At 36.8% G+C, this 24,253-nt stretch overlaps 1 protein-coding gene across 7 annotated transcripts in view; it reads right to left on the reverse strand.

The window, feature by feature from the left end:
* NSRP1 (nuclear speckle splicing regulatory protein 1) overlaps positions 1 to 24,253 on the reverse strand; it is a 59,472-nt gene that overhangs the window by 14,541 nt on the left and 20,678 nt on the right. For 2 of the 7 annotated variants that reach the window (XM_070482655.1, XM_070482656.1), the window contains exon 3: positions 21,193 to 22,970. The exons of 3 other annotated variants lie outside the window; for them this stretch is intronic. In XM_070482655.1, coding sequence (XP_070338756.1) covers positions 21,193 to 21,198 — 6 coding nt within the window. In that variant the 5' untranslated portion in view covers positions 21,199 to 22,970. Of the gene's footprint in view, positions 1 to 20,985; positions 22,971 to 24,253 lie in introns of those variants that run through there. 2 more of the 7 variants (XM_070482654.1, XM_070482657.1) reach the window with 2 other exon arrangements.

Consider the following 24,253-nt stretch of genomic DNA (forward strand, 5'->3'; position numbering starts at 1 on the left):
ATAAAGCAGAAAAAAAAAAAAAAAAAGACTGGCAACAGTTGTTAGGCCACGTGCCAATCTTAAAAAAAAAAAAAAAATATATATATATATATATATAATCCCCAGCCTTAGAACTATACCTACTGACATTTGCTGTTTTCAGTTGTATACTATCAAGTGGCGCTTCTTTTGTTTTCCACGGCAACAAACAGAACAAAATAAACAAGGCTGATTCTAGTTCCCCACGACCATGGAGACAAAATTAATACACAAAGACCATACAAGGAATAGAACACATACTTAATAGACTAAAAGAGGCAAAGAACTAAGGACAAATTTAGGTGATAGTAAACTGACTCCAACTAGAGGAAGAGATGTTGATTAAAAAAAAATAACAGCGGCTAACATTCATAGAGCCAGGTGCTATGCTAAGTGTATTACCTGTGCATTACTCATTGAATTCAAATTTCCCTGTTATTCTCTGGTTCACCCATTACAATATCAATTTTAAACATTAAAATATTACATATTCTAATAAGCACATCTCATGAAATTCCTTCCAATATATTTTTGTGTATCAGTCTTCCAAATTAAAGTAAATTAAATATATTTTTCTTGATCATTGAGTTAGTAATGTCTTCAGGATTGACTAGAAAAGCATGACTCCAAATGCTGGACTTATACTTCCTTTACTTGCTTTTATTACTTTTTTCTATCTCTCCTTCAGTCTGTCACAGTTCACCTGCTGTCACTTCCAAACTGGTTGCTTCAAGCTAAACCACTGAACTTGGAAAAATAAAACACAAGGCTATTACTTTTTAGACTTCTGTATAATGTAGAATAAGTAGACTGAGAAGGGCCTCTCCTATGCAAAGTATATAAACTTTGAGACATCTCAAGAGGCTCTGTTTCCATGTTTATGGCTGTTTAGCAGGATGAAGTCTGACCTTTGAAAAAAAAATCAGATGTTCTTACGTACAGGGTGATAACATAATGGAGGGAGTATAGTAATTTTACATAGCCTACTCACAGACTTACATCCCCGGAATTCCAAGAGCATCAGTGGATAAAGAGGTAACTCTGAACTTAAGCTGAAAAAGCTAGGGAAGATTATCTCCTTTGAAGCTCATTTGATTCTCAGTATGCTAACTAAAGGAACTCTGACAAGGACTATTAAAGGTGATGACTAAAATGCCAATAACCTGTTTAAACACATACACACAAAAAGTTAAAAATGAAGAGTAGCAGTAAAACTTTTAGTTGTTTCTATAATAGTGATCCTACATGAAAATCAATAAATGTGTTAAATGGTATTTTAAAATCTTCTACATAAACATAAGAAACTCTAATCTAGATCCAGATTGGAGATAAAAATAACTAGCAAAATTAAAAGCAAGATCAATAAAATTTTATATTTTAAAGGTCAAGTCTTTCCAAGTTTTTAGAGATATCCTTAAATTAAAATACTAATACAAAATTTAAGACTCAACTTTGAATTTAGTTTCCATAAAAGGGAAGGATATGCAAGAGAAGATAAAAATGGCAAAAGCAGGTCCTTGTGTATAAATTAAGGAAGGCTTCATATCTCACTGAACTCACCAAGAGAAGAAATAGACTTCATATATGTGCCCTATGAATAAAACAAAACTAAGATATATAAGTGCCAACACACGAGCTTCTAACTTTAGTTAACATACCAGCCTCTAACTTTAGAGCTTATTCAGATTTCACCAGTTAGACATGCAAACATTTGTGTGTGTGTATGCTATTTTACGACATGGCCAGTTTCATGTAACCACCACCACAATCAAGATATTCAACTGTACCATCACCACAATATTCATTTGTGCTACCCCTTTATAGCCATACCCACCTCTCCTCCCCTATCCCCAATCCCCAGCAACCACTAATCTGTTTCCTATCTCTACAACTGTCATTTCATGAATGTTAAACAAATGGAATCATTCTGAGATTAGCTTTTTTCATTCAGCATTATTTTAAAGGAATGTATTTTGCTTAGTACAGATACTATAAAACACTTCAGTTCTTGCCACAAAATATTCTAGCCTACAGATGACCTATGGAACCACAGCTGTTAAACAAATGATGAAGGCTGAATATGATGAAACCACACAATACAGTCATTAACTGATTGCTTTCAAAATTAGCAGGCAGGAAATTATTCTATGTCTGAAGACCAGCACAGAATAATTTAAGAGATTACTCATTAATGGTGCCTTCTAATAAAACCACAAATTATCATTAGTTTTAAATTTAGGAAGACAAAAATTACTCCCTGAAAGGGACTTTACCTTAAAGAAAAAATAATTCAATTTATAAACTAGTTCAAATGCAAACATTCTGACTGTCCTAAAAGCGCAAAAACTGGAGGAAGACGGGCATGGACGTTAGCTCAGGGCCAGTCTTCCTCAGCAAAAAGAGGAGGATTGGCAGATGTTGGCTCAGGGCTAATCTTCCTCAAAAAAAAAGTGTGCAAAAACTGCTATTGTACCACATTTATCTTTCAAAATAGGTTTTCTACCAAAAATCTCAGGTAAACAGCTTTTTAAAAACCTGAAGTAGGAGTTCCTTGCAAATGTTTCAACTTAATTCAACAAACATGTTCTGAGAGCCTACTATGTGTATAGCACTGAGAGTGGGGGAAGAGCCATATTTGATCAACATCTTAATTTTTTATATCCAATCTAAGAGTTGGTAGGTTCCTATTAGCTTTAATTCCTCATAAGAAATGAACATAAAAAAAGAACATAAATTTCCTGGTCCATTTTATATATGCTAATATAACAGTACTCTCTCTCTCTGTGCACACGCACACACACACTATGATAAAGAGTAAAGACGTGGTCATCAAATACAGGCACCATAAATTGCAGAATTAAGAAGAACACTGCAACTGAATTTTCTCAGTCTTCACTACCTCCATTGTTCTATGTAGAGAATAAAAATTATTTAATCAATCTAATGTTTCACTGAATTACAGTCAGACAGATATAATCTGACTAAAATGGAGACTTTTAAAAATCTTTACGATTAGCTCAGATAAATGGAAGAGAAAGCACATGACTGTGCACTTTTCTTATGTCACTATACATGTTTAGATGGGTTGCCTCCTGGGCTGTGATAATTCCCAGAAAAGAAATAACTCTCAACGTATTATTGGAACTCCTTCACTAATATATAGAATATAACGACACTAGGAAAAAAATTACAGATACTGGACCATTATTTATATTGTTAAGTTACCTTTCTTTGATCATAAAAACCTTTTTAAAAAGTTAAGCAAAAATTCAGGAAAGTATTCTGATTTTTTCTTTCTGCAGAAATTAATCTGTGATTCCATAACCAATACACCACAAAGGGAAAAAAAAATCACATATGGGCTTCCTTCTGAAAAAAGAGGCTTACCTATCTACTTGTCCAAAATAGCTCAGCTAAAGAAAAAACAGTTCAAGAATCAATCCTACTTTGAATGGCTTATGGTTACAATTTTCTGTTGTGTTCTGAGAACTTAGAAATGAAAACTTTCTTTGTAAAATTTTTTTTAACTTAGCAATTTATTAAAGGTCTATAAACTTAAGTCATTTATTAAAGGTTCTAGAACTCAGCAATCTCTATTATGGGGTTTATTTGCCCAAATTCACATGACTCTTTTATAAGCACAAAGCCTGTTCAAGAGTTGTGAAAACTAAATAAAATTTTTACGATAAGAAGCAGCTCAGACAGAAAAAACAGACAAGGCTATGAACAGAAAATTTAGAAAAGAGAAAATATAAATGACCATAACTATATGAAAAAAATGTTCAATCTTACCAATAACTAAAGAGATGAAAATGAAAACATTAACTTCTATCATCTATCAAATTGGTAAAGATTTTAAAACTTCTATTATCCTATATTGGCAAGGTAACAAGTAAAGATATACTCCTATATTGTGAAAATGTAAAATAGTTCCCATTGGCATAATGTATGAAGAGGCTGAAAAATATCCATTTTTTCTGATCCAGTAATTCCACTTCAGGAGTTTCAGGAGTTTTGTACAAAACGAAGATTTAGGTACTGTGATATTCACTGTAGTCTATAATGGGATATCTATTCACATTAGGGAAAACTTTAAGCAACCTAACTTTCAACATCAGAGGATTTAATCAATAGCCTTCCTAAAAGGGAAAGTTTTACAGCCATTTAAAAATCTGTTTTCAACAACATTTAATGGTATGGGGAAACTTTAAGGCTATCTTCATGTTAATCCTTGTTCACTACTCAAGAAGCAAGCCCCCACAATAATCACCCCTCTTATATCATGGCCAATGCTTATATTATGCTTTTTGTGTCTTTTACCTTAACTCAAACTTCCCATTGAGTCCTCTAGAATTCCCACATCTTCATCCTTTTTGATGAACTGTCCCATTACTTTCTTGACTGAAAACTGATGTCTCCCCCAAAGACATCCTTTCTTTGGAGGCTGCTCATGCCACACACAGCCTGTACTTCAGATTAGGAAGATGTGGTGTCTCCTCCTGATTCTAGTGTCATATACTGTTGATAAAAACCTCTGCTCCTTTGAAGCTCATGCTACATGACTATGGTACCCTTACCCCACTCCTCTCTCAATTTATGAACCTCTTATTACTCTCTCTGACATACTGATCTCAGCCTTCCTCTCTACTCTACATCATGCCATCACTCCGGCATGCTATCATCATCATAGATACCTGACCTTGTTTTCCTCAGCTCCAGTTACGTCTGTTTCCCCTCTACTTCAGCCACCTTCTCTCACGTCATCATCTGCAACTGCCCCAGCTCTGAAACTATTAAATTTGGACAACCCACCTGACAACCACTATTCTTCTACCAAATTTCACTGAACAGATGTGCATTACTTCACATCCTAGCATCTTTGAAATCAGAATATCTCTTACAATCAATCAGTGGTGTCATCTAATTGCTGTCAACCAAGAGGTATACTTAATATAGTTGGTACGGCCTGCATGAATGTGAATTTTAAATGTCAGCATCAAAACTTGCAAAGCATCACCGAGCATTGGTGATATAGCATTTGTGAACATTATGCAATTATGTAGAGATAATTTACTTTTGACTTTCACTTGGGATTTTACTTAACATGCCTAGCTCACCACCTCTAACCACCCTCCTTGTAACCTTTACGTCTGATGTCAGAGAGAATGATATAGTGTGGAAAAACATAGTCATCAATGAATCTGAGTGAAAAAATATGTCCAAAGGACTGGAAACATTTTAGGGATTCCTTAAGCAATTAATTTCATTTATATTTTGCTTTTGAGCTAACATCTGTGCCAATCCTCCTCTATTTTTTTGAACGTGGGGCACCTCCACAGTGTGGCTGGTGAGTGGAGTAGGTCCGTGCCTGAGATCTGAACCCACAAACCCAGGGTGCCAAGTGGAGGATGTGGAACTTTAACCACTCAGCCACGGAGCCAGGCCATATATTTTGCTTTTTATCGATGTATAAGAATAATCTAAGAGAAAAATTTATATCTAGGGGCCGGCCCAGTGGTGCAGTGGTTAAGTTCGCATGTTCCGCTTCTCGGTGGCCAGGGGTTCGCCGGTTCGGATCCTGAGTGCGGACATGGCACCACTTGGCAAGCCATGCTGTGGTAGGCATCCCACAAATAAAGCAGAGGAAGATGGGCACAGATATTAGCTCAGGGCCTGTCTTCCTCAGCAAAAAGAGGAGGACTGGCAGTAGTTAGCTCAGGGCTAATCTTCCTCAAAAAAAAAAAAAAATTTATATCTAGTTAAGACTAAAAGAACTCCTTCAATATTGTACTGTATACTAACTATATAATCAAAATTCTAAGTGACAAGAAAGACTGTTGTAGTTTAATTGGTAATGTTCTTTCTTTCTCAACGGTACATAAAATAACAGTGCAACTTACAACGTTTTAGATTTGATGAATCACAGTAGCTCTCTTGCTCATTTATTTATTTTCACCATATATTTCTTTGATCTTATGGATGTCCTTAATCCCTTAATTTTTCTATGACAATCTTTACTGTAGTAAATCTTCACCTACTCTTGCCAATAATCTTAACTTCCTTGCCATACTGCTCACCTTTTGCACCTATTTAACAAACCCAAGTCTTGAACCATCTGCTGTCTGTATTAAGGCTGTCACACACTCCTGGAAAATAAAATTTCTTAGCTTCCAGTTGTAACTGGGCTCTAATGCTATCTACCAATTCTCCTTTTTCACTAGTGGAGTCTCTCTTCTTTCTTGACCAACTGTATTCGGGCCTCCTCTCTTTTTAAACGTGTTACTCCCTGTCAACTCTCTCTTACACAGAGTATATGACATTACTGCCACCTTTTAAATACATGATGAAAAGTTATGCACAAAAAAGGTACAAAAAAATAACCTAACACCTATAAATTCATTATGCAGCCTAAGAAATAGGACATTATCAGCAGAGCTGAAGTCCCCATATATCCTTCCCTAATCTTATCTCCTACCCTTTTCACCCTGAAATTTGTTTATAGTCTCCTTGCTTTTTGTTAGTTTTGCTACGTATGTATTGAAGGAGTTCCCCAAAATATGCTGCTTTGGCATATTATTTTGAGTTAAAGACACTTGAAAAACAGCACATGCAAGGGGACTCTGATCTTCCTTTTTCTTCCTAAAAGCAGTAGATAAAATTCCCATGTGAAAGGTGCCTTCCCTATACGAGGAAGAAGAAAGTTTATCACCAGAGATGGGGAGTCAAGGCCAAAGAGAAATCTACACAAACAGACCTTGTTAAAAATAACTCTATCTTCCTTCAGTCTCCCCATACATTTTAGTTGCTTTTCCACAATTGCTACTCTTTGTTCAACCTAGCATATAAGCACTTATGTCTAATCACTTCTTTGGGTCTTCATTTTTCTTGTGAGGACTCCCATCTACACATAAATGAACTTCATGTTTTTCTCCTGCTAATCTGTCTTATGTCATTACCAGCCAGAGACTAGTAGGTTGGACGTGTATTTTTGACCTTCTCTACAGTATCTATCTTCAAAGGATGCTGTTTGATTTTGCATGATCTGAACTTTTATCCATTTCTGTGCTGATGAACATTTATTTGGGTTACTACTTTTTCTTTTTTTCCCAAAGCAGCTATGAATATTGTTGTGCAGGTGTCCTGATACACATGTAACTATTTATGAACAGAACTGCTATGTTATAGGGCATATATATCTTCCAATTCACTAAATAGTGACAAATTGTTTTCCAATGTGGTCTAACCAATTCACACTCCCATCTACAGTGTATAAATTCCCACTACTCTATCCTTGTAAACATTTTATATGGTCAAACATCTTATTCCTTAGGCAATTTTATGGTCATAAAATGATTTTATTTTGCACTTCCCTTATTATTGAGGCTGAATACCTTTTCACATATTTATTAGTCAATTAAGTTTACTTCTCTGTGAAAAGCCTATTTATGTCTTTTGTGCATTTTTCTACTTGGGTTCTTTTATTTTTTCTTAATGATTTCTTGGAGTTTTTGGTACAGTTTGGACAACAATCTTTTCCTCCTTTTATGGTTACAAGTCTCTTTTCCCTCTCTAGAGCTTGTCTTTTCACTTTTTAAATGATATCTATGATACTGCTGTCTTCAAAGGGACACACCAAATAAGAACTCCCCATAACTAACTCTCACAAAACCTAAAAATCTTAATGGCATCTGGAACCATGTTCAAACCTCTCCTATCTGAAAACAAAGAACATGCTCTCCTTATCGCCACCCTATGAATTCCTGGCATCCCATCAGAGCCAAAGTTGTCTTCTACTCTTGATGCCTCTATCTCCACTATTCATTCCTCAATCCCAGTGCAACCCGGCCTCTGTCTCTACCACTCCACTGAAATTGTTCACTCTGAAACCCTTGTTGCTAATCCCAAGCAATACTTTTGTTATTTATCTTATCTGACCTCTCAGAAATACATGACACAGTTAGTTGATCCTTGCCTTGCTTTAGACTCCCTTAGGCTCATTTCCTTCTTTTTAAAATTAGGATGATTTTTATTAGCTCCCCTCTCTCCCTTTATGTCCATTCTCAATTAGCTACTTTCATTCTCTTGAGTTCGCCATGCCCTCGTGCAAGTCTAGGACTTTGTATATCTAACTCCCTCTGCTTGGATAATTGTGACTTATTCTTTTTAGGCTTGGCTTCCTTCAGGAAATCTTCCCTGACTCCAAAAATGCATTAGATATTCGTACTCTCCTAGGTACATCTATATCTTCTCATTTTACTTATTCCATACAGAAGATGTCATTTTACTTAGCTGTTTCCCCTACTGACTAAAAGTTTCACAAGGACAGGGACACTGTCCATCTTTAACACTTCTGTAGCTTCAGAAACTGGCAACATGCCCAGCACATAAATATTTGTTAAATAAATAAGTGCTCATACTTATGGTTGTATTTTCCACCACTATTATGTTTTTTGTGTATGATATTTTAAAGGCTTTAATAATTTCCTGAGCCTTTGATCCAGAAATTACACTTAAAGAATTCATCCTCAGGAAATAATACCAAATGTGTACAAATATTTAGTTCTAAGAGTGCCTTGAAGCATAATGCAATTTGTAAAATTGAAAAATTGGTAACTACTCTAACATTCAACAATAGCATGCCTAAACTATGGTTTATTCATATAATGGAATCCAATATGACCATCTAAAATGATACCGTACATCTATTAATATTTGAAATATACATATTATTTAACCCAGAAACCTCATTCTTGGGAGGGTATCATAGAAATAAAAGCAGCAGAGTAGCAAAAAAAATTTGAAATGTCCATCAATAACAAAATGGTGGAATAAATTATGGTCTAAATATACCATGGAGCTGTTGTTAAATGTTTACAGTGGTTATTTCTAGGTGATGGGTCTAACAGTAATTTTTATTTTTTTGTCCCTACTTTTTTATATTTTCTAAATGGTCTGTAAGGAATATGTATTTTTTTTATATAACCAGAAGTTACTTTAATTCATTAAGTAAACAGCAGTTATTCTAATTTATTAAGTAACAAAAGCAAATTTAAGATCCTACTAAGAAACTAAAAGTTAATAGGCTTAGTATCTTAACCAGCTGTGGAATACGAAGTGTCATCTGCCTTTGTGTGGTCAAAGTTTCTAATTTTTTTTTTTTTTAAAGATTGGCACCTGAGCTAACAACTGCTGCCAATCTTCTTTTTCTTCTTTCTGTTTTTTCTCCCCAAATCCCCCCAATACATAGTTGTATATTTTAGTTGTAGGTCCTTCTAGTTGTGGCATGTGAGACGCTGCCTCAACGCGGCCTGAAAAGCGGTGCCACGTCTGCACCCAGGATCCGAACCAGCGAAACCCTGGGCCGCCAAAACGGAGTGTGCGAACTTAACTACTCGGCCATGGGGGCAGCCCCAAAGTTTCTAAGTCTATACCTTTAGTCAGTTAATATTTAATGTTGCTGGCCACTTTATGCCCAACAACCAAGAGAGAGTTGAGAATACACTCTATCCTTCAAAGACGTTATTATCTAATTAAGGAAACAACTAAGCAACTAATGCCTTTATAGAACTAAAGAGCAATTAACACCATCTTAACAGCATTTATTCATTCATTCAAGTATTTACTGAGCATATGTCATGTACAAGGCACACTATTCAAGGTGTTGGATAAAAAAACAAAAACTCATGCTCTCAATAAACTTATAAGGGAAAAGACAAAAACACAAATAAGTAAAATCTATATCAGATATGCTGCACTCCATGCAGAAAAACAAATCAAAGAAAGGTACAGGGAAAAAGGAGAGGATTGAATTTAAAATAGGATATTCAAGGAAGGTCTTGATGAAAAGGTGTCATTTGAACCAAGACCTGCAGAAGGTGAGAAAACAAGTCACAATGAGATTTGGAGAAAAGCTTTTCAAGTACAGAGAATAGGCAAGAGCATACCTGATGTGTGTAAGGAAGCAGGCACAGATGGGACAGAGTCAGTGGAGAAACTTACTATAGATATTAAGAGTTCAGAGAAAAGAAAATCATGCTCTGAGAGAGTCAAAGAAGCATCTATGGAGGAGGAAGGACTAAGTCAAATTTAGAAAGATGGGTAATGGGGAAAAAAAGGCTGTATTATGGAGGAAACCCCATAAAGAAATACAATGACATAAATATGGCAACAAAGAATGAAGAGATCAATATAACTATAACAAATTTCTGTTTGGGGGGCTAAGAACTAAAACTGGACTTAGACTACATCATGAAAAACAGTTGGAACTCTGAAAGCGAAGCAAAGACAAACAAAATTGTTAAGTTTTGTTCTAATCTAATGAAAAAGTCATTTAGAAAAATGGTCTGGAGTCAATGCAATATGGATAATAGGGAGTGAGACTAGGGGCAAAGAAGTCACGAGACTATGGTAGGTGGGAATGGACAGAAAGGGTAAATTTAGGCGATATTCTAAAAGAAACAGAACTTGGAAACAGATGAATACAAGGAATCAGAAAACAGGATCAAACATGGCTTTCAAGTTTCTAAGTTAGGAGACTACAGAAATAGTGATGAGAGGTAGAATGAGACATGTTATAGAGAGATTATTTCATCCAGAGCTGTGTTTTTAGAAATAGAACAAAATGGGACAAAAAACTTTGTTACAAATTGAACAAAAAACTATACTCCCTATCCAAAAAGATAAGAATGTATGTTTTTGAAAGTCTTATTACAATAGTTCTCCCACCAATAACTCAATAAAATCTCATATATAGGACATGATCCTCATAATGTTACCTCTGTAAAATACCCTATTGCATTATAAATGGAGAACTTTCTACTTTGTTCTACATTTTTCTCTAATATCTAAACATCTGGGTTTTGAAGAATAGGAAAAGAATCTAAAAATGTACTCATCTGAAACAATTCCTTAGGAAAGCAAATTTCCAATCAGTGGGAAAATGATAGACTATATGATAAAAAGTATGGAGACAACTGTCTAGCCTTTTTTAAAAAAAACTGATTTCTTACTTCACCTCATTCCTTATAACAAACACCAAAATTACATTCCAGGTGTTATCAAACATTTAAATGTAAACACAAGTTGTAAAACATCAAGAGAATAAAATGTTCTATTAAAAGGTAAAATAACAGTATGGCCACAAAGGCTGTAGAGCAACCAGAACTCTCATATACCAATAGTGGAAACATAAAATGGTACAACAACTTTGGAAAAGAATTTAGTAGTTTCTTAAAAAGTTAAACATACACCTACCATGTGACCTAGTCATTCCATGCCTAGGCATTTACCCAAGAAAAGAAAGCATATGTCCATACCAAGACTTCTACAATAACATTCATACCCATTTTATTTGTAACAGCCAAAGCTGGAAACAATCTAAATGATCACCAACAGGTAAATAAATAAACAAACTGTGGTATATTTATATAATGAAATACTAAGAAGGAAAAAGAATGGATTATTGGAACACACAATATGAATTAATTTCAAAATAATTAAAGAAGCCAGATCACCCCCCTATTCCAAAGTACATATTGCATGATTCCATTTATATAAATTCTATAAAATGAAAACAACAGTGACAGAAAACAGACAGTAGTTGCAACGTAGAGTTGAAGAGCCCAGGGCACACAACTGGGAGGTTGGATGATGAAGAGTTTTTCAGAAATGTTCTTGTCTCTCTCCAGTCTCCTGTGAGGCCAAAAAAAAAAACCCTACTCTAAGGTAATGTTAGAACAGCACTCCAGCTTGGCTGGGGTGGCAGCCTCGATCTTCTCTTCTCAGTTGGCTGAACAAACTTCCATGGGAGTTTGTTCTTGATAAAGAGTAACTCTCTGATGGAGTTAGTGGAAAGTGCCCTGAGGGACATGGTTACGTGGATAGAACAAATGGGAAACCCAGATTAACCTCAAAGGCTCTGTGCCCTTAAGGTTTTCTTCCTTTCTCCTGACAACCTTACCACTCTTCCCAGTAATGATACCGACCCTGATATCAGTTTCCCCACATTAAACCCAGCATATATGAGGTTAAAAGCAAAACACCCATTCCCTGCTTGCTCTCTGGCTTCCTGGCTCCAGAATCTACTATTCTCCATGGAGACAGACACCATCAAGGACAAGCACCTGGACTATCTCCTCCTGCAAAGAGATACGGGCTGGTGGGAAAGCTGCTGACCAGCAAGGTCATGAGCTCCCTCCTGTCTGCAAGTAGTCTCGAGGCCAAAGACAGGCTGGTGGGAAAGCTCCGACCAGCAAGGCCATATGCTCCCCCTCCCCTACCTAAAGCCCCAAATAAAAACCCTTCCTTTTAGCTTTTCAGGGAGTTTGGGATTTGAGCATTAGATGCCCTCTCTCCTTGCTCAGCGCTGTGCAAAAATAAAATTCCTACTTTCTTCCACCACACCCAGTGTCAGAGATTGGCTTGCTGCACAACGGGTGAGTGAACTCACTTCAGGTTCAGTAACAGTAACAGTACCCACTAACTTAATGTAGCTGATAATCCCAATGAAAAATACATTCATGAGAAAAAGAAGTACAAGGAGTATTAAAATCTTTTTAAAGATTAAAAACAGGACAAAAACAGAATTTATGTCAAAAAAGCCAAGATTAAGGAACCAGACAGAATATAAATTTTAAATGACCATAATGCATATTCTCAGAAATAAGAGAGGATACTGGTAACACGAAGCAGAAACAGTAGTTTTTAAAAGAAACAACTTGAAATGTTCCGGAATATATAGTTAAAATAAAAATACTGAGAGACGGATGAATGGGTTAACAGATATAGCTGAAAAATATTTTAGTGAGCTAGAATTATTAGGCTAGGAAACACTCCTGGAATATATGAGGATGGGATAAAGAGATTTTTTAAAAAGGTACAGAGATACGAAAGATAGAAGTATCAACATTCGTAAAAGCAGAAGACCCAGAAGAAGACATATAAACTAAGCAGATTCAAAGATGTATTTGACTGACAATTTTCTAGAATTAAAGAAAAAGTCACACTGAACAGACTGTGAATGCCAAAGAGGATAGACAATAAAAAGACACACACACACATACATAACACCTTGATATATAGAATGAAATTTAAGAAAATCAAAGACAAGAAAAACTCTAAAAGGCTTCTAACAAGGAAGAGCAGATCAACTATAAAGGAACAAGATCAGAATGACATCAGATACCTCATTAGCAACACAAGATTTAAGAATAAGTAATTGTTAAAATTACTGAGTGGAGTAATTTTAAAGTGTTGATGGAAAGAACTTTGAACCAAAAAGTTTATATCTAGATAAACCATCACCAAAAGTAAAGATATCTCAAGCACACAGTCTCAGAAGATTTGCTGCATAAAGGCTCTCTTTGAAAATATTCACTAAAGGAACTATTTCCAACAAGAATGATGTTATGAGATACATGAAAAGTGAACAAATAATTTAGTAAACCTTAGTATTATCTTTAAAAAGGAACAAAATACGGGGCTGGCCCCGTGGCCGAGTGGTTAAGTTCCTGCGCTCCGCTGCAGGAGGCCCAGTGTTTCGTTGGTTCGAATCCTGGGCGCGGACATGGCACTGCTCATCAAAGCACGCTGAGGCAGCGTCCCACATGCCACAACTAGAAGGACCCACAACGAAGAATATACAACTATGTACCGGGGGGCTTTGGGGAGAAAAAGGAAAAAAAATAAAATCTTTAAAAAAAAAAAGGAAAATACAACCCAAATAATCCAGAACCAAAAATCTAGAGCAGCTCTGTACAACAGAACTTTCTGAAATAACTAAAATGTTGTGTATCTGTGTTACCCAATATGGTAGCTACTAATCACGTGTGGCTACTGAGCACATGAAATGTGACTACTGTGACTGAGGAATTAACTATTTACCTTTTTTTAAATTTAAAATTAAAAGTCTCTATGACTTGTGGCTACCATATTAGACAGCACAGATTTAGGGCAGGGATCAGTAAACTTTCTCTTTAAAGGCCAGTTGGTGAATATTTTAGGCTTGTGGCAATGTAGCCTCTGTTACAACTACTCAACTCTGTCACTGTTCCACAAAGCAGGGAGAGACAACAAAACAAATGGCAAGGCTATGTTCCAATAAAACTTTATTTAAAAACATGCTCTTGGCACATAGGCCATAGTTTGCCAACATCCCATTTAGATGATACAAACACAGTGACAAGGTGGAAGGAGCAGGAGAGAAAGAGAAGAAAAACCAGAAGGCGAGGCCAGAGCATGCCATGGTACTTCCATTGAAGGGAGGGGGTGATGGAGATAGATACTTACAACAACAACAACAAAAGAAACCTAATACATACACATAAGTCAGGACTTGTTTGGGGGTAATAACCAAAATTTTAACTGAAACAGAATGAAATGTGTAACTTTCAAACTACAAAAATAAAATGCAATCTATTTAATGGGAAAAAAAGAAAAGGAAAAATAATTAAAAAGTATGGTAAATAGAAAACACAAAATAATGTACCAGAAATAAGTTCTAAAACAACAAAAATTACAATACATATAAATAGGTTAAATGCACTGATCTAAAGAAAGACTCTCAGATTAGGTTTTTAAAAGATCCAGGAATAGGAGGTCTATAATGGACAGCCTAAATATAAAAAATACAGAAATGCTGAAAATAAATGGGAAAAATATGAAGGACAAATGTTGAATCAAAAGCTTGACAGTAACTAGAAAATCAGAAAAAAACAGAATTGAAGGCAAAAGCAAATATAAAAGACAAAGTAGGGTGCTATATACAAAGGAAGACTAGATCAAGAAGAAATAGCAATCATAAACATTTATGCTTCTAACAAGAATGGCTTTCACATAAATAAAACACCACCAAGACAATTCCAATGAGAAAAAACCAGTCTTTTCAACAACTGGTGTTGGGACAACTAGATACCCATATGCAAAAGAATGAAGTTGGACCCTTATCTCACACCACGTAGAAAAAATAACTCAAAATGGATCATAACCCAAAGATAAGAGCTAAAACTACAAAACTTGTAGAAGAGGGGCCAGCCTAGTGGCACAGTGGTTAAGTGCGCACGTTCCGCTTTGGTGGCCCGGGGTTCGCCCGTTCGGATCCCGGGTGTGGACATGGCACCGCTTGGCAAGCCATGCAGTGGCAGGTGTCCCACATATAAAGTAGAGGAAGATGGGCACGGATGTTAGCTCAGGGCCAGACTTCCTCAGCAAAAAGAGAAGGATTGGCAGAAGATGTTAGTTCAGGGCTGGTCTTCCTCAAAAAAAAAAAAAAAAGAAAAAACTAAACTTGTAGAAGAAAACACAGGAATAAATCTTTGTGACCACAGATTAGATGCTACACAACAAAATCTATAAGATATGCTAAAACCAAGAGCACAAGCAACAATAGAAAAAACTAGATAAATCAGATTTCATCAAAATTAAAAATTGTGTTTCAGGGGGCCAGCCCCGTGGCCAAGTGGTTTAAGTTCATGTGCTCTGCTTTGGTGGCCTAGGGTTTCTCTGGTTCAGATCCTGGGCACGGACATGGCACCGCTCATCAAGCCATGCTGAGGCAGCATCCCACATGCCACAACTAAAAATACACAACCATGTACCAGGGGGCTTTGGGGAGAAGAAGGAAAAACAAAATCTTTAAAAATTGTTGTGTTCCAAAGGACATCATTAAGAAAGTGAAAAACAACTCACAAAACAGGAGAAAATATTTGCAAATCATATACGTGGTAAGGGATTTGTATCCAGAATAAAGAATCCTTACAATTCAACAATAAAAAAACTAAACCAATTAAAAAATGGACACATGCCACAACTAAAAATACACAACTATGTGCTGGGGGGCTTTGGGGAGAAAAAGGAAAAAATAAAACCTTAAAAAAAAAATGGACAAAGGATTTGAACAGACATTTCTCCAAAGAAGATATACAAATGGCCAACAACCACATGACAAGATGCTGAACATCATTAGCCATCAGAAAAATGTAAATCAAAACCACAATGAGATACTGTTTAACACCCACTAGAATGGCTAAAATAAAAAATAACAAGTGCTAATGAGGAAGGGGAGAAATTGGAACCCTTAAACATTGCTGGTGGAACTGTAAAATGGTACAGTCACTTTGGAAAATTGTATGGCAATATCTCAAAAGCTTAAAAATAGAGCTACCACATGTGCCAGTAGTTCCCAGTATGTCCCAGGAGTATATACAGTCCTAGGTATATATTCAAAAGAACTGAAAATAAATGTCTCCACAAAAGCCTGCACACGAATGTTCACAGCAACATTATTCATAATAGCCAAAAAGTGGAAACAACCCAAATGCTCATCAACTGATGAATAAACAAAACACGACATGTTTATCCCCAAACGATGGAATATTATTTGGCCATAAGAAGGAATGAAGTACTGATAAATGCTACGATACAGATGAATCCTGAAAACATTATGCTATGTGAAAGAAGCCATGTTTTGTAATCACAAAAGTCCACATATTGTATGATTCCACTTATGTGAAATGTCCAGAATAGGCAGATTCATTGAGAGAAAGTCGATTAGTGGTTGTCAGGGGCTAGGAAAAGGGGAGTGACTGCTAATGAGTACAGGTTTTTTTCAATTGACAAAAACGTAATTAAGTAATAATGATGGCAGCACAATTCTGAATATACTAAACACCACTGAATTTTATCTCAAAAACGTTGTAACAAATACACATACACACAAAGCAACAACTCTCAGAAGTATAGGGACATCAACAATTTTAGATGGTGATTTTAACTTACTTTTCTCTGAAACTAATTGATCAAGAAGAAAAAATTAATTACAGAAGATACGAGTAAGCTCAAACTAGCAAATATACAGAGAACTTTACATACTATGAAAAATATACATGCTTTTCAAATACACAAGCAGCTTTTACATAAACCAAGCATGTGCTGGCCACAAAGTCAACAATTTCTCCCGCAAACAAACATCATACAATCTATGTTTTTGGTCACAACACAATAAAACTAGGAATCTACAACAACAAAAATATCTTTAAAAAAAAAATCTACCACCCATCTAGAAATTAAAAGTCATAGCCCTAAATCCTCAGGTTAAAGAAGAAATCATAAAGGAAATGACAAAATAATTAGAAAAGTGCAACAACAAAAACACTACACAACAAAACTTGTGAGACACAACTGAAACAGTAGTCAAAAAAGAATATAAATTTATATGTATTTATAGGAAAATAAGAAAGATTAAAGTTCAACTCAAAAAGTTAAAAAAAGACCTATAGAATAACTCAAAGAAACAAAGGAAACGATATGGGCAGAAATCAATCAAACAGAGTATATAAATCCACAAAATACAAAAGAAGAACAAAATCAAAAGCTGGTTCTTTGAAAAGACTGGTAAGACAGACAAACCTCTGGCAAGATTAATCAAGAAAAGAGAGGAGATACAAGCGACAACAGATGAAAGATTTAAAAAATATCATAATACTATACTATTTGTAAGTTTATAATATTACATTATAAAATAACACGTTAATAAATCTGAAAACCTAGGCACAATGGATATTTTCTTAAAATTGGTTTAAGAACTTGAGTAGACCAATAACCACAAAGACATCCTCTCCCAAAGAGCCCTAAACCCTGACAGTTTTATAAGCTGAATTCTACCAAATTGCAAGGAGCAAATAATCCCTATTTTCTACAAATTGTTACAGATAATAGAAAACTAAGGGGAAAACTCCCAGCTTGTTGTATGAGGCTAATATTTTGATTTCAAAACTAGATAAGAGGGGCCAAGGCAGCCCTGTGGCTGAGTGGTAAGTGTGCACGCTCTGCTACGGCGGCCCAAGGTTTCACCGGTTCGGATCCTGGGCGCAAACTCAGGCCATGCTGAGGCGGTGTCCCACATGCCACAACTAGATAGATCTACACTGAAAATATACAACTATGTACTGGGGGCTTTGGGGAAAAGAAGGAAAAATAAAATCTTTTTTTTTTAAAGATTGGCACCTGAGCTAACAACTGTTGCCAATCTATTCTTCTTTTTCTTTCTGCTTTTTCTCCCCAAACTCCCCCAGTACATAGTTGGATATTTTAGCTGTGGGTCCTTCTAATTGTGGCATGTGGGATGCGGCCTCAACGTGGCCTGATGAGTGGTGCCACATCTGCGCCCAGGATCCGAACCAGTGAAACCCTGGGCCGCTGCAGCGGAGTGCGTGAACTTAACCACTCAGCCACGTGGCCGGCCCTGGAAAAATAAAATCTTAAAAAAAAAAACGAGATAAGAATAGGTAATTCTGTGTTTTCTTAGATTCTATATTTGAATATTTAGTAACCATCGATCACAGAGCCAATTATATTAACTATATTTTCTGTATACTTGATGCTCTGGCATTTTGTGGCCTCACTGACCAGGGAGAGACTGTCCATCCCAGGGCTAGCCAATTCTTGAGAGACAGCAAAAGGCAAGCCCAGGAGTATATCGTTCATATGTAAACTAATCAAGCTAGAGCCCATACTCTGAACCACCTCCATTATCTGGTTCTTACACTATAGGAGGCAATATCCCTCTGCCCCAATCACTGAGGGCCAGGTACTAGACAACTGGAGACCAGCCCTACAGTCCAGAGCCTGCCAACATTCAAACTAGCCAGTTCTAAACTATTTCCCTGACCTGCCTTGCCTTTCCCTTTGCTCCTGATTCTGCCTCCTGACCAAAACCTGGTGCTTCCACTCTGGGTCTGTGTGGAGTGGCATGCTCCTGTCTTTCGGAAACTGTAAGCAGTAATAACCTTTCAATGGCAATGACCTCACCAAGTCACTCAGTCACTTCCATAAATTAAAATTTACAGGTACAATACTATTTTTTGAGACAATAAATAAGCTCATTTCATTTATAAGCATAGATGTTTAAAAAGCTTACATGAAGAATTAGTGAATTGAATCTATTAGTATATTAAAAATTAATATATCCCATTCAAAAACAATTTAAACAAGAAATTCAAGACTTGCTTAACAATTGAGAATATATTGATGTAATAAATCACATTAAGGGACCATAGGAGAAAAATGACTATCACAATAGATGCAGAAAAGGCATTTGATAAAGTTTTATTATCTGTTTATGATTAAAAATTTCCAGTAAACTATGAACAGAAAGAAACTTAACTTGATAAAGCCTATATACTAAAAGCTAATAATAAGCATGAAACTTAAAGAGAAAACTTCACAAGCATTCCATTTAAGATACAGACAATAAAGGAAGCTCACTGAGACTCTGTTCAACCATACTACTGGAGGACTTGGCTAATGAAACAGGAGGAAAACAGAGGTATAAGGGTTAGAAGAGATGAAGCAGATTCATTATTACAGTAAATGAATTTAGAAAGACTGCCAGATACAAAATCAACTTACAAAATCAATAAGCATTGTTCTATACCAGAATAGTCAACTGGAAAAGATACTTAAAAATAAGGTACCATTCACAATAGCTATAAAAACTATGTAGTATCTAGGAATTAACTTAAGGCATAGAACATTAATAGGGTAAAAAATTACCTCATAAAAAGTCTAAATGAATTGAGAACTAAAACACATTTATTGGGAGTTCCTTAAAGATTAATCTATAGGGGGCCAGCACCATGGCTGAGTGGTTACATTCATGTGCTCTACTGTGGTGGCCCAGGGTTTCGCCGGTTCAGACCCTGGGTGTGGACATGGCACCACTCATCAAGCCATGCTGAGGAGGCGTCCCACATGCCACAACTAGAAGAACCTAAAACTAGAATATGCAACTACATAGTTGGGGGCTCAGGGGAGAAGAGAGAGGAAAAAAAACAAAAAAGATTGGCAACAGATGTTAGCTTAGGTGCCAACCTTTTTAAAAAAAAGAAAAAGAAAGAAAAGGATTAATCTATAAATCCATGGAAGTTCCATTACAAATCAGGAGAGTTTTGCTTTAGTTTTCAAGGAATTTCACAAACTTACTCTAAAATATATATGTAAGAATAAAGGTCTAAAACTGGTTCAGTCAAGTTTGAAAGAGAAGTATAGAAAGCAGGGGACTCACCCTACCAGCTAAAAATCTACTACTAAGTAATAATAATTAAAACTGTAGTATTGAAACAGCAACATATAACAATAAAACAAGAGTTTAGCAGCAGATTCATACATATTTGGGAATTTGACATTATAAAGATGACCCACAAATCAGTAGGAAATGCAAGCACTGGTTACAGATAGCACTGGTTATAGATGGCACTGGGAAAACTAGTCCATTCTAAGAAAAATAATGTCGGATCCCTACCTCACAATATATACAGAAGTGAACTCAACATGGAAAGATCTATATGTAACATAGAAGAAAAGATAAATCTAATAGAAAAAAAATAGGAGAATATATTAGTAGCCTCAGGGTGGTGAAGACCTTCCTAAATAAGATCTCTAAAGCACAAACCATACAGGGGAAAGATGACTGATTTGACTACATTACAAACAGAATTTACGCTGTATAAAGTACACTACATTATAGGCAACTCTTAAGCTGCAATAACAAACTAGCTCTCAAATACTGCACTTAACATTTATTTCTCTCTTAGAAACTGTTCCAAAGGGGCAATTGAGTTTGGCAAGACAGTTCTCTGTTTCACATGGTCATTCAGAAACCCAAGCTCTTTTCAGCTTGTTGCTCTGCCAATTGCTAGGGTATGGAAAGTTGGGTCAGGGCCTGAAATAACAAACCCATCCATGTTCCAACTTACAAGGATAAAAGAAGTCCATATAAAAAATTTTCTTTTAAGCTATTGAGGTTCAACTACGCATAATACTCTTGCCCATATTTGATTGGCAATATTAGTCACACGCTTCAATTAACTCATGGAAGTAAAAGATGAACTCTCTAACTGAGCAGACATGGGCCCAGCTTAAATTCTGTTACTACAGAAGGGAAGAACAGATCTAGGTGAACTACAGGCATACCTCAGAGATCCTGGAGGTTCTTTCCAGACCACCACAGTAAAGTGATATCGTAGTAAAGTGAGTCACATGAATTTTTTTGGTTTCCCAGTGCATATAAAAGTTATGTTACACTATATGGTAGTCTGTTAAGTGTGCAGCAGCATTAGGTCTAAAAAAGCAATGTCCATACCTTAATTAAAAAATACCTGATTGCTAAAAAATGCTAACCATCATCTGAGCCTTCAGCAAGTCGTAGTCTTTTTGTTAATGGAGAGTCCTGCCTCCATGTTGATGTCTGCTTGCTGAGTGATCAGGGTGGTGGTTGTTGAAGGTTGCGGTGGCTGTGGCAATTTTGTACAATCAGTGAAGTTTGCCACATCGACTGACTCTTCCTTTCACGCGTGGTTTCTAGCACACAATGCTGACGGCATTTTACCCACAGTAGAACTGCTTTCAAAATTGGAATCAATCCTCTAAAACCCTACCACTGCTTTATCAACTAAGTTTATGTAATACTCTAAATCCTGTGTCGTCATGTCAACAATCTTCACAACATCTTCACCAGGAGTAGATTTTGTCTCAAGAAACCATTTCCTTTGATCATCCATATGAAGCAACTCTGTCAGATCTTCAGGCTCCACTCCTAATTCTCGTTGTCCTGCTATTTCCACCACACCTGCAGTTAGTTCCTCCACTGAAGTCTTGAACCCCTCAAAGTCATCCATGAGGGTTGGAATCAACTTCTTCCAAACTCCTGTTAATGTTGATATTTTGACTTCTTCCCATGAATCACAAATGTGCTTAACGGCATCTAGCGTGCTGAATTCTTTCTAGAAGTTTTTCAATTTACTCTGTCCAGATCCGTCAGAGGAATCACTACCTATGGCAGCGACAGCCTTATGAAATGTTTTTCTTGATTAATAACAAGACTTAAAAGTCAGAATTGCTCCTTGATCCATGAGGTGTGCAGAATGGATGTTGTGTCAGCAGACACGCAAACAGCATTAGTCTGGTTGTACATCTCTGTTAGAGCTCTTGGGTGACCAGGTGCATTGTTAATGAGCAGCCATATTCTGAAAGGAGTCTTTTTTTCTGAGCAGGAGGTCTCAAAGGTGGGCTTAAAATATTCAGCAAACCATACTGTAAACAGTTGTGCTGTCATCCAGGCTTTGTTCTTCCATTTACAGAGCACAGGCAGAGGGGATTTACACAGTTTTTAAGGGCCCTAGGATTTTCAGAGTGGTAAATGAGCACTGGCTGCATGAGCCCCTAGTAAGAGAGTCAGGCTGCCCTTTGAAGCTTTGAAGCCAGGCATTGACTTCTCTCTAGCTTATGAAAGTCCTAGGTGGCGTCTTCCAATATAAGGCTGTGTGGTCAACAATAAAAAGCTCTCGTTAGCATAGCCACCTTCATCAATTATCTTAGCTAGATCTTCTGGATAACGTGCTCTAGCTTCTACATCAGCACTTGCTGCTTCACACCTTGCACTTTTATGTTTTGGAAATGACTTCTTTCCCTAAACCTCAGGAACCAACCTCTCCTAGCTTCAGACTTTTCTGCAGCTTCCTCAGCTCTGTCAGCCTTCATAGAATTGAAGAGAATTGGGGCCTCGCTCTGGATTAGGCTTTGGCTTAAGGGAATGTTGTGACTGGTTTGATCTTCTATCCAGACCACTAAAACTTTCTCCGTATCAGCAATAAGGCTGCTTTACTTTCTTATCATTCGTGTGTCCCCGGGAGCAGCACTTTTAATGTCCTTCAAGAACTTTTCCTTTGCTTTGACAACTTTGGCTAACAGACACAGAGGCCTAGTTTTGGCTTTGGACATGCCTTCTTCACTAAGCTTAATCCTTCTGGCTTTGATTTAAAGTGAGATACGTGTGACTCCTTTCACTTGAACATTTAGAGGCCATTGTAGGGTTATTAGCTGGCCTAATTTCAATATTGTTGTGGCTCAAGGAATAGATGCGCGTGACGAGAGGGGGCGAGACAGGAGAACGGGCCAGTCTGTGGAGCAGTCAGAACACACACATTTATCAATTAAGTTCGCTGTCTTATATGGGTGCAGTCTGTGGCACCCCAAAACAATTACAATAGCAACATCAAAGATCACCCATCACATTGCGGCCGGCCCAGCGGCCAAGTGGTTAAGTTCACGTGCTCCGCTGCAGCGGCCCAGGGTTCGGATCCTGGGCGCGGACATGGCACTGCTTGTCAGGTCACGTTGAGGCGGCGTCCCACATGCCACAACTAAAAGGACCCACAACTAAGATACACAACCATGTACAGGGGGGTTTGGGGAGACAAAGCAGAAAAAAAAAATTGGCAACGGTTGTTAGCTCAGGTGCCAATCTTAAAAAAAAAAGATCACCCATCACAGACCTCCACCATATAATAACAATGATAAAGTTAGAAACATTGCAAGAATTACCAAAATGTTACACAGAGACACAAAGTGAGCAAATGCTGGTGGAAAAATGGCACTGAGAGATTTGCTCCACACAGCGTTGCCACAAACCTTAAACCTGTAAAAAATACAGTATCAGTGAAGCACAATAAAATGAAGTATGCCTGTATTAGCAGTCTTCACCATAAGTACCACAAAAAAAGGTAAGGGAGTGAAGGGCCTGCCCAGTGGCGTAGTGGTCAAGTTTGTGTGCTCTGCTTTGGCAACCTGGAGTTCACAGGTTTGGATTCCAGGCACAGACCTACATACAGCTCATCAAGCTATGCTATGGTGGCGTCCCACATACAAAAATTAGAGGAAGACTGGCAACAGATATTAGCTCAGGGACAATCTTCCTCACCAAATAAATAAAATAACTGAGATTTTCAATATCTAAAGCCAATATGTATTAATATTTAAAATACACAAGGAACTCTTATAAATGATAAAAGAGAGACAGATAGGAAATACAACTGAAAAGAGGGCAGTGGATAAGAATGAGAAATTTAAGGAATAGTAAGAAGGAATGCCTAATAAATACATGAAGAGATACTCAACTTCTTTAATAATCGATGAATTGCAAAGTGAAACAACCAAGAATGGAAAAAAATCAAAGTGCTGATGAGAAGATGGAGAAACAGTGACCACCAATGGAATACAATGGAATGTACACTGGTGCAGTCATTCCAGAAAGCAATCTGTCAGTACTTTCTTACTGTGTACATATACGGAATCCCACTCCTGGATAAATACTCCCAAAGAAACTCTTTAGTTTCTATTGAGATGTGTGAAAACGTTTTTTAGTGTTGTGGTAGCAGGGAACCGACGCGTAACTTAAATGTTT

The sequence above is a fragment of the Equus asinus genome, chromosome 13 (assembly GCF_041296235.1).
Source record: "Equus asinus isolate D_3611 breed Donkey chromosome 13, EquAss-T2T_v2, whole genome shotgun sequence".
Taxonomy (NCBI): Eukaryota; Metazoa; Chordata; class Mammalia; order Perissodactyla; family Equidae; genus Equus; species Equus asinus.